The 12012-nt window shown below is 35.8% G+C and overlaps 1 protein-coding gene across 2 annotated transcripts; it reads left to right on the top strand.

Annotated features, from left to right (window-relative positions):
- The first annotated feature begins 294 nt into the window (after positions 1–294).
- BNIP2 (BCL2 interacting protein 2) lies at positions 295–11504 on the top strand. Of its 2 annotated transcripts, XM_065733497.1 has the most exons (11): positions 295–467; positions 854–984; positions 1659–1726; positions 2685–2849; positions 4705–4881; positions 5589–5691; positions 5941–6072; positions 6544–6630; positions 6747–6845; positions 8229–8264; positions 10666–11504. In XM_065733497.1, the coding sequence occupies exons 2-11, from the start codon at positions 935–937 to the stop codon at positions 10712–10714; spliced, it is 966 nt and encodes a 321-aa protein (XP_065589569.1). In that variant the 5' UTR covers positions 295–467; positions 854–934; the 3' UTR covers positions 10715–11504. The 2 variants fall into 2 exon arrangements, with proteins under 2 accessions (XP_065589569.1, XP_065589570.1); XM_065733498.1 differs by lacking the exon at positions 8229–8264.
- Positions 11505–12012: the final 508 nt, after the last annotated feature.

Genomic DNA, 12012 nt, shown 5'->3' with positions numbered 1-12012 from the left:
TTTTTATATTAAGCAGCTTGGTTTGTATAGTCTTAAGCATTGCAGGTCTTTTGGGAATCAGTCTGTGGTTATTATCAGATCAGGAGAACTCCCCGTTTTCCATAATAGCTGATTCTATTGAATGATGAGTATAACTTGTTTCTTTTTATCCATGTAAGAATAAGGTGTCTCTCTAGCTTAATTAGCAGTATGATTGTATTCCACCTCCATACTTACTAGGTTTTATCTTAATTGCTTCTTTGCATTTAAAAGTAGGATTCAGTTTCCTGTTTTGATTTGTACTGATTTTCATATTATTGATAAGTTTACCTATTCCTATCAATCCTCAGAGCCAACACAGCCGGGATTTTTGACGGGATTGGATTTGTATGTTAACAGGATGGTTTATTATGTTCTGTTGTTGGGGATTCCATGTTGCTGGTGATGGGTGAGCCTGAAAGACCACTGCTTGACTCGCAAATCTTAGGGTGAGTGCTTTTTTTTTTTTTGCTTTATTCCCCAGAATGCACTGGAGAGTTGTCAGGTTTTTTAATTATTATTTTACTGTGTGGAGTGAAGTGATGTAATCCTAAATGAAAGATCACGTTACTCTGAGCATTGGCTATAACTTAAAGATTGATTCTTCTTGAGCAGAGTATTGTATTCGATGATCTCAAGAGATGCCTTCCAACCTAAATCATTGCAACAGATTTGTTATTATAAGCAGTTTATAACTAGTTTTGCATTTGAAAAAAAAGTGGGGATGGGGTGGCTGTGTATGAACTGTTCACGGTTCTGTTTTTTCCACACAATATCTCAACTTGGTGGTAAGCGATAGGATGCTGAACTATATATTCTTTTTATGTTCCTGTAGCTTCTTTTTAGCCTTCTGTCCAGAAGACAAGAGGTTCTGGCTGATCAGGAGTAACTATTAGCAGTTCACGTTGGCTGGAGAATGGAAGGTGTTGAGTTTAAAGAAGAATGGCAAGATGAAGATTTTCCAAGGTTTTAAACTTTTTGTAAATAAAAATTAAATATTTAACATCCAAAATAATATATCTCTTATTTTCCTGATAAACTAATACTCAGTCTTGCAGTCATTTCCACTAACGTTGGTCTTGAGAGGGTTTTGTGCCTTGATTCTTTGTGGTCTGGAAAGGGATAACTTTATGTTAATTTCTAAGTAATACAAGAATGCCTGTGTTGAAATTTCTAGTGTTAGCAAAATGAAATTGTAAGTTCAGCTTTGTTTTCTTCAGGTGGTAAGTGAACTTTTTGTCTGTTTGCTTATTATCACTGATGACTGAGGGCCTGAATACTTCAAGAAGCAATATTTTTCAGCAAAACTTACAGCATTTAAGAGTGCTATGATGTTGAGACCTACGGAGAAATCAAAAAAGCTGACTACAGAGGTGTTCTGTAATAAAATGAGTTCTGCTTGTGTGATGTATTTAATGTTAAACTTTACCAAGCAAGAATACAGTAAGTTTTCTTAAAGTTAATGCCCGTAGCATCCCAGTACTTCGGCATTTCATAATTTGAATGCTATAAGGGAAGTTTCTGCTGTGTTGCTTGCTTTACTGCCTGTTTGAATTTAGATTGCATGTGTGTATTTAGATCAGTACTAACACAGTGTGTTTTTAGCAGGAACTGTTATTAAAAACTATTTTGTTTATCAGGCCCCTGCCAGAGGATGATCCTGTTGACTCAGATATATTGGCTGCAGCTGGAACAGAAGGTGAAACTGGTACGAACATTTCAGTGCAGTCAGGCTGATGGTTTCCTGTGTGAATGGCTGTTCTAAAGCTCTATTTTTTGTTGTTGTTTTTTGTTTTTGATGAGGCTTGAGGGATCAGCATTCAAAGTGACATATTCATGTGTGAACTGAGTTATCTGGGTAATAATGGAGATAAATGAATGATTGCCCTCATTTCATGGGTGATCTTAAAATCTTGGTTCTGTATTTGGTTCATATTTGACTTCTGTGTATCACTTAGGGCCTGCCTTATCTAGCTCCAAATTCCAGGCCTTTGTGGTCTTTTAAGAGTATTGTCAGTCTAAAAGATCAAAAGGCAAACAATCCCAGTGCACTTCATTTGTAAACTGTTCTAGATCTTTTCAGTCTGCTTGCTTTATCTTGGACGATTCCAGTGCTGGATCTGTATCTTTATGTATCTTTATTTTATTTGCTGCTTTTAGCTGCTGTCTGAATCACAAAAATGTTTCCCTTGTGTAGAAGCATGTTGTACATTTCCTTGCCCATAGTGGGCTCTCCAGCGCATAGTGTTGTCTTTTGGCCTTTTTTCTTTTTTAATTTTGTTTCTGTGCCTTGTATTCTCCTTTTTTCAAAGATGGCTCTGATGTTTACAGATTCCTGACAAAAAGAAGGGCCAAAATGCAAAGGCATTGCACTCTATGTAATACTAGAGGAGGAGGCACTTTACAATTTTCTTTTTCCAATAGTACTGTGATCATCCTCTGACCATAGTATGTATGCAATTGGGTAAACATAACGTTTTGAGGACTTGAACTTCAGTCTCCAGCATTCTGTTCTTTTTACCCCATGTCTTTTAATTCCTGATCTTAAGATGTGTTAAGTGGTGGGCATTAACTCGTACTCTAAGGAAGTGCTGTGCTGTTCTGTGTGGTTACTGTGCTCTGAACTCACTTCAGCTTTGAAGACAAATTTGCTTTTTTAAATGCAGCAGTTAATGGAACCAAAGTGAGGAAGAAACTTCCAGCTCCAGATATTAGCTTGACTTTAGATCGCAGTGAGGAATCAATTTTGTCTGACTTGGATGAGAGTGGAGACATTGATTTGGATGACTTAGATACTCCTTCAGAGAACAGCAATGAGTTTGAATGGGAAGGTAAGTGTTTTGTAGCTCTTGTCTGATGCTATAGGATATTTTCCTGCATGCAAGTCAGCAGTTCTTCAGGTGGGAGAGAACTGTGACTGACAATTTCTTTTCTAATGAGAGTGATTAGATAGAACTAAAGGCAGTTATTTTTTACAAAGCAATTCATACCTTGTTTGCTAGTCAGTCAACAAACATAATAACTTTAACCCCAAATAAACTGAAGTGAATGTCAGTGAACACTGCCTAGACTCAGTTATGACAAATCCTTCTCCATTGCACTATGGTTTTAAGAACCAAGTTGGTCAAAACGTACACTTAGTGTGTTGTAGTTCTATTCTGTATGGAGGTAAGCACCATGCAGGTTGTAGATAAGCGTGGGTGGTAAGGTTGTAGATTCTACAACTCTAGGTTGTAGATTAGCTTATCAGAAATTTCTGAATTGCAAGCCTTTGCATTTAAAGAGGTCTGAACCATGTTTTTAAAAATAAGTAATAATTTATCTTGTATAATACTGTAATGAAACTGAGTAAAGGTCAGAACCCATCAGAGTTCGCAAGCTTTCAGTATTGACTGGAATAGAAAAACCTCTATTTTCTACCAGTATGAAAGATCTTCAAAGTAACTTACCTATAGCCACACTAGAAGTGTTACAGAAATGATCCTTTAGAAATTAATTAAATCTGTACAGGCAAAATCTGATGAATCTAATGCATTTTATTTGAAGTTGCAAAGTTCTGTGTAGGAGTTAAGGCATAAGCTTCAAACTTAAGGTTTAATTTAGGGCCCTTTTAACATAAGCTAAGAACTGTTGGAATTTAACTTCTGTAAATATCACAAGAATGTATCTAAAATTGTAGATAAACATTAACTTTGACTATTATTTGTTTTATGCTGCAAAGTAAAAAAAAAAAAAAAAAAAAAAGATCCTGAGAAAACAGGAAGTTCTTTTCATTGTTACTTGTGAAAAAAATGTTATTCATTCCAAGATTGTTTTTCTTCCATTTATAAGCTTTCTTTAACACAAGCATTTTTAATACTTATGATGTTGCAGGTCAAGTTTTTGAAACTTGTGGGCTTACCTGTGTAAAAGAATCTGTTTTAGAACTCTGAAGGTGAAGAGCTGGTGTTTAGGGTTAGCTCTGCAGTGCTTCTAAGGAAATGTTCCAGATATTTGTGCCTTGTTTTTCAAAAGTGGCTGAAAAGGGTTTCTGTCTTTTCTTCCTTTAATGCTGCTGCCTTCATTTTCCTGGGAGGATAGTTTCAGTTAACAGCTTTGTCTTGGGAACAGACAACTAACTTGCAGTAGGTTTTTCTCGCTTTGGGTAAGGTCTGTGTAAGGTCTATGCAACGAAGTCAAGAATCATTATTTAATTGGAGCAAATTTTTTGACAGATTGCTGTCAGCATAAATTTCATATAGTGATTGCGCGCACACATGAATTAGATTTAATTTTTAATAGAATGCCTGCATGTCTGCTTGCAAGATAGTGTTAATGTTTTAAATTATGCTTCTGTGTAAGTCTGTGATCAGGTAACCTGTTTGATTATCACAGAGTTAACCACTTTGTCTGTTTTGGTGAAATTCATTAAGACCAATTGCTGAATACTTTCAGTTAAGAAGGCTTCTTACGTAATCACAACTTTGCATGCACTTTCAAATGGAAAACAAAGCTAACAGTATTTTGACAAAAGTTTGATGTTGGTGAGATTGTATTTTGTAATGACTGAAGAAACTGATGTTCTTCAGCCGAACATACCGGCTGACTTAAAATAATTGGATAGCAAGATGGTTAACCTGTACTGTAGTTGGCAGTCACTGTCTGCAGTATTCATAATGGATATTGAACGTGTTTTAACTTTGGCAGATGATCTTCCAAAGCCAAAAACTACTGATGTAATTAGAAAAGGATCACTTACTGAATATACGGCAGCAGAGGAAAAAGAGGACTGTCGACGCTGGCGTATGTTTAGGATTGGAGAACAGGACCATAGGGTGGACATGAAGGCAATCGAACCGTATAAAAAAGTTATCAGTCATGGTGGTAAGAATTAGTGATGTGCTGAGGGGAACTGTTAAACTACTACTAGAAGCTGAGTTGCAGTGGTAAAGAAAAAATGGAGACTGTGATGGTGTGGTTTGTTGTAGTGTTAAGGCATGTGCTTAGTTTGATTCTTTTTCCGTATTAAAGTTCCAGAATGTACCCGTGTTTAGCTCCTAACATGAGTATTCATAATGTGCTTATGTTCTACAGTCTTAAAGTTATGCTTTTTTTTGTTTTAAGAGTGTTGAAAGAACTAGCTTCAGGTTTGCTCAGGCAAGAATCAGTTTCCTGACTCTAGCTAAACAGTGTATGAAGTTTAGGTAGGAAGAAAAGTTGACCATGAAAAACGCTAAATATACTGAGATGTGGAGTACAAGTACAGCACTTTAATTGCATCTGTTTACATTATTTCTTTAAAAGTAGACAAACTTATAGAAAACAGACTTTTCTTCTAACTAAAAGCATAGTCTTGATGAAAACAGTCTGATAGCTGTTCTTACCTCTGCCATCCAATAGGTTCCAGATATCAGCCTGGTGCTAGGTGGTTTACAGTGTGTGTGTATATCCATTCGTATACAATTGGTGTTTGTAAAGCTCTTCAAGGGAAATAATGGAAAAACTAAACTTACTGTATGTGCGTGGATGTTCTTTGAGTAAAAGTCAAGGTATAATCACTGTAGTCATTACACCTGCCTTTTTCTTTGTAGGTTATTATGGTGATGGGTTAAATGCCATTGTTGTGTTTGCTGTTTGTTTTATGCCTGAAAGCAGCCAGCCTAACTACAGATACCTAATGGACAATCTATTTAAGTAAGTTGTCATCTGCCTCTGAAAACTATCTTGGTTTCATAATGTAAAACTTAATATCTTTATTTATGAAGCCTTTTCTTTTAGATGAGAGAAGGGTAAAAATAATAATGCAACTGTGTGTAAATCTATGGGAAGAAAAAGTGGTTAGATGTGACTCATTGCTGTTGTCAGCTTCTCTGTTCTTGATGTTTGGGCAGTACTAGGAACTACAAATCTTCAATTGAGGGTTTTCCTTCCCTGTGTTTTCAGGTATGTAATTGGCACTTTAGAGCTACTAGTAGCAGAGAATTATATGATAGTTTACCTGAATGGTGCAACAACACGGAGAAAAATGCCAAGCATAGGCTGGCTGAGGAAGTGTTACCAGCAAATTGACAGAAGGTAAGAAGTTCTGTAGTGTGTCCTCAGAATGTTTGTGTTGAATGCTATTTAATTTGTCTGTTCATCACTGAGATGTCAGAAGAGATTTTCAGTACAACAGTCAGTCTGCTTAACAGTGACATCTTGTCAGTGTAGAATTATGGTGTAGGTATCCTTGATTTTTCTGTTTATATGTATTTAAGTGAAAATGAAGTGTTAGAATGGTAGATACTGTTACAGTGTAGTATTTTGTTATTGATCGTATGTTAACTCAAACTTTTGTTATTAAAATGATGCTAACCTTTTAATTCTGACTGTATCTTTGTACTTTCTTCTGGCAGACAGTAATTTTAAGTAATGGGATATCAGAGCACTAGAATTAAACAACAAATTTGTAATCTCAAAAAACATATGTTTTGTATATTTTTTTTAAGAAAGCCTTTGTCATGCTACCTTTTTGTTCTAATTATGTTCAATATTCGAATCCTTCAGGTTAAGGAAAAATCTGAAGTCATTAATCATAGTTCATCCTTCTTGGTTCATCAGAACACTTCTGGCCATCACAAAACCTTTCATTAGGTAATAATATGGAAGCTACTTTTCTTTCTAAAAGTTCGAATCTTGAACTGTTTAAATATTGACCTAATGAATACTATTTTAAGTTGTAACTGTACCTTGCATTTGTTCTTCCACAGCTCAAAATTCAGCCAGAAAATTAGGTATGTTTTTACCCTGGCAGAACTAGCTGAACTCATCCCCATGGAATACGTTGGCATCCCAGAGTGCATAAAACAGTACGTCCTATAATTCAAATGTGTTCTATGTTGACCATGTGTAGGAAAAGTAGTTTGAATGTAATACTTGATATTTAATAAAATTGCTGTCTCTAGGCAGAATTGCTGAATGTTAATATCCAATAGAATGAATTGAATGCGAACATGCAAGGTTTTCTTGTATAGCATCTTACATAATTAGCAATTTGTGGTGTCTAGTCTTATGTAGATTAGGCCTCGCAGCAGTTCTACCCATTGTATGCTAAATGGGCTTGAGTAAGAAATTTTGTGCACTTACATTGAACTTATTTATGGTATCTTCACTGTTCATGCTGAACTGCTTTACAGATTAAAGTGTGAAATATCTCATGGGTAGGGATTTCATTTGAAGAAGGAGCTGTGGTGGAAAAGTACTTGAATCCTTACCCATAGTACTTCTAAAATTATTTTGGCAGAGAGGGGAAGGCAGCACTAACGTCCTTGATTTTTCTGTTTTCCAACTACTTTTCCTTCCTTTCCCATATAATATCCATTTAATGTTAGCACAACTCTGCTCTCAAGTGTGATAATGACACTTGAACAGAATTTGTGGATGTAGTAATAAAGAGAAATCAAACTTCTGTCTTGAAAGAGATAGATAAAAATATTAATAGTTCTGTCAGTAGATTAATTGGAAGGTGTAGCATACAGAATCCATGGAGTATGTGGCACTATAGGTGATCACAAATGTGATGGGTAGTGGAGAATTCTATAAGGAAAGATGGTGTGATATCACTTTGGGTGGAGCATTGCATCCATGCTGGATAAACAGACTGCTGATTACTGCAGTAAACATTCAGCTGGCTTTAGTTGTGGATTTTTTTGAAGAATATGTTAGGGAAATTCAAGCTGTCATTCCAAGTCTTGCAGAACTACTATCTTTACTAAGGAATTGCTTGGGTTGGAAGGACATGAAAGCCCATCCAGTTCCAAACCCCTGCCATGGGCTGGTTGCTGCCCACTGTATCAGGCTGCCCAAGGCCCCATCCAGCCTGGTCTCCAGGGATGGAGCATCCACAGCTTTTCTGGGCAGCCTGTTTCAGTTTTCATAGGTCAGCCAAGCTCACCCTTTATAGTAGTTAATTCTCAGACTTCTGTGTTTGATAACTGGCTATAAACTACTAAGAATATAGACTTCAAACTTTAGCGAAGGATAAATACTGCACAGGAAGTTGTTCTGGGTCAATATGCCACAGTAATTAAAATTTAATACTAATTGATGATGTTGAAGGTGCAAGATGTTTGTTTTTTCATTTTAAAACTTGGTTATTTTTCCACAAACTATATTAACACTCATACCAGTATGTAGTTTCTGTTGAATTTGGCCATTGTATATTTACTGAAATCAAACTTTTCCCCACCAAGGTATGAAGAAGAAAAGTTTAGAAAGAAACAAACAAGGTATATTCATGTTTTGATGAGGGTTGCATCTACACAAGAACATTTGCACTGCAACTAACTCCCAGATGATTGACTTTTGTAAAGGAATAAGCATTTGTAAATATAAACAAGCACTGGTGACCTAATTCTTATGTATGAAAGTAACATCTGAAAAACTCATGTATTTGTGAATAGTGTCTAGTATTAAATGTGATTGAGTTCTAAGGGGATGTGTGGATTCTTAACCACATCTTCAAGAGGCAAAAGCATGCTTCTGTATGAATTGATTAAATTGTTCCACTGTTTCTAACAAGTGATGTCTGAAGAGCTGTTTTTAGGTGCTAAGCTGTAGTACACAGCAGCAGCACAACTGTGGAGGAAGTTCTAATCTTGTACTTAGCTTCTTATTAACTACACATTTTAGCTATTAACTTGCACAGATGCAGTTTAATGTTTTTAGTGCTGTTTGTATTTGCAGTGCATATATTCCTTGGTAACAATCACTGGATTTTCACTTTGTAAACTTTCATTCTCTTGCTAACCATTCAAGCTATCCTGTCAGCTATGATAATTTTATTTACTTTTACTTTTTACTGTATAATTTACTGGATAACTAACATGTACTACAATATTTTACTGTTAACTTCACCTTATTCAGCTATTCTTCTGTGTGCGTAACTACTGAGGGAAGCTTTTTGTCCAACTTGGGCAATGAACAAAGGAACACTTGATGAAAATTCAAAATTCTCCCTGAAAACTTGCACGTGAAGCTACTTTGCAAGGTTCTCTTAATTGGAGTAATTCCTAGTGGTGTTGTAACCTGAAGTTCTAAGAAAGCCAAGCTTAAGAAACCCATTCAGTGTGTATTGAAAAATTTTACCTGCTTTTTTCCAGCATGCATAATTTGACTCAATTGCATTGCAAGGCCCATTGTGTTCAGACTGTAAACCTGAGACATTCAAGCAGTGATGTGTAAACTTGAAAATCTGGAGGAGAAGTAGCACTCTTTAGTGTCCCTGACAGTGTCAGCACTGCCATTACTTTTTGCAAAAGCACTATGTTTGGAAGTGAAACTTAAGTAGACAGGAAAGATCACAGGAACTAAGTGGTTGTGAGATATTAATTGTGTTAAAAGTAGCTGTAGGTATTCTAATATGGGAAAGGAGACATGTTGATGTTTGTATACAAAGATTTTTGAGGATGGCAGTAGGGATTCTTTGGCTATGTATATTTGAGTCACTTTGGAAGTGAGAGTATGATATGGCTTGTGGATTTATATTGCCAGCTGTAGGTAAACGCACAGCCAACTTGTATTAGATTACCATATTTTCTTGTGCTTCCTATAATTAGTTCCATAAGTCATGTCAAAATATACTTTCCTAAGTTACTGCAGTGAGTACAGGGATGAATTGCAGTAGCATACTGTGCACGTAAACAGTTCCTTAACAAGGAATGTTGTCCCTAAACACCACTGCTCCAGATTTACTGAATCCCTATGTATTAGGTACTGTTCTTGGAAGTGCAAAAAATTCAGCATCTGCCTCCCATTTTTCTGGGTTTGTGGCCTTGAAGAGCCATCACTGTTTTGATCATTTTGAAGATACTGGCTGGCTGTCATTGGAGGGACTGAACAGATAGGTTAGCCAGTTCAGTTGTTAAAGACAAACTTCTCCTGAGCCTCTGTTGCTTTGGAACTATGATTGGTTCTTAAATTAAACGATCTCCATTATTTTATTGAAGATAGAGTTAAGACTGTGCTTTCATCTTAGTGTAAAGATGAAAAGTATATTTCATGCAGGGCTGTGAACCATCCCCTGGTTTCTCCAAAGCAATGCTTTGTTTGTTGGTCCCAGGGTAGATACAAAAACCATTCAGAAATGAGTTTTTCCTGAGTAGTCAAAGGAGACTTACAATGTATTAGAAAGTACTGCAGTTTAGGAGGCACTGCTCTCTTGTTAATTATGTTTATGCTGTTACCTTCTTGTCTTAATTACCGTAAAATTGTAAATAATTCCATGCTAATATTACAACATATGAATTCATCAGGTAGTAGCACCTGATAGTATTGTTAACTGAGGACTTGTATTCCTGCTTGTTTTTGGAAGTAAGAGTACAGAACCTGCTCTTTTTCCTTGCTGTGCAGTCAAATTGCACTTGTGCTTTTTAAATGCTATACTTCTTCTAATGGCTTCTTAACAATTTTAATCAGTTTCTAGGGGGGAAGTAAGAAAATGGACTTTTTAAACATTTATTTTGACTGCATTTAATAAAAATCTTCACTATTCAATATTTACGTGCTAAAACTTGTTCCATGCCAGAGCTTTCAGCTTTTTCCTGTTAATAGTTTTGTTTAGTATATAAGCTTACAAACTAAATTTGTCTTTAATATAGTTTTAACATCACTGTTTTCTTTATTAAGCAGAGTTGACCAAGAGCTGAATGGAAAACAAGAGCAGAAAAGTGAACAGTAAGTTGGGAGTCCAAACAAGACCGAAGAATATACAGATGGATTTATGCAATTTTCTCAATTTATGATGCATTCATGTGTGTATATATTACATGTTGCAAGAGGTGCTTGACTTTAGACTAGCACACAATGGACTCTTCACTGCTGTATTGGTTTGTCTTGACTTGAGTAGCTAACTTTGTGTAATCTTTTTATACAGCTAAATGTCAAAAGAATCCCATGTTTAGAGGATGTTCTTAAAATTGTTTATCTAAATGATGCATGTTTTTCAGTAAAATATTTATATATCTAAATGCTAAAGGAAAGATAATATATATTTTTATGACTTTGAGCAATACATTGTGTACCTGCTGAAGGAATTCATTTGCAGGTAGGCAAGGCCATAAACTACTTGTTATTGTATAAAGTGCATGATTGTTTTTGCTGTAAATGGTCAAGTGCATTTCTTGGTTGTCATAGAAACCTTAATTTGTCTGGATATTAACAGTCACATGATGTAGTCTACTATATGTGTGGAGATGCTTATTTCTGTTCACGTCTAATACAAGCAGCACTCATTTACCTCACTAGAGTGAGCTTGAGCTTTGTCTTTTAGTCTGCTTCTCAGAACATAGTTCTGGAGTTCTCTGAATTTGAGACTGTTGGCCAAAGGGTTTAAGTCTAAGCTACAATGGAAACTGAAGAGTGTGAATGACTGATGAGATAACAGGCCTGTATAAATTTATGCTGCAAATTTTAGGTTCTTTTTCAGTAAAATCAAGGCTAGTTCAGCTACCAGGATGAAATGAGTTCATTTTATTTTTGTGTGTGTGGATAAGTATCAATTATTATCACCAACAGAAATTGTGGTTATTTCCAGTAAAGCTTAGAAGTGGCATAAATAGCTTAACATCACTTGTTTGCAGAGATTGAGGGAGTTTTACTATAACTGTGTATAACATCCATTTCTAAAGCTCTTGGCTTGGTACCTGATAGCAGTGTTAACCAAAAAGCAATGTGAAAGGTTTCCTCCTCACCCCATAAAGGTAGTAAAGTTGTCTATATAAGAAGTGTTCTTGGATTTGTTACTACTGTTAGAAGTTTACCAGGGCAACAATTAAGCATTGGTTGATTGGCTGTAAAAGTTTGTGGAGTGTCTTGAGCATCAATATTTCCCTGTAAGGACAGATACACACAAGTGAATCCGTTCAGGAGCTGAGCAATTTAATGTTTTAGCAAATATTTGATCTTCAAGGGTTTTTCTTTTTTATATGCTTACAATTTTGTCTTAAATCTTGTCATTTTCATTTAGTGTTACACAGT

This window comes from Cyrtonyx montezumae, unplaced genomic scaffold (assembly GCF_038088225.1).
Source record: "Cyrtonyx montezumae isolate F1298 unplaced genomic scaffold, pur_monq_1.0 scaffold_17, whole genome shotgun sequence".
NCBI classification, from domain to species: Eukaryota; Metazoa; Chordata; class Aves; order Galliformes; family Odontophoridae; genus Cyrtonyx; species Cyrtonyx montezumae.
This window is presented reverse-complemented; position numbering and strand designations above follow the sequence as displayed.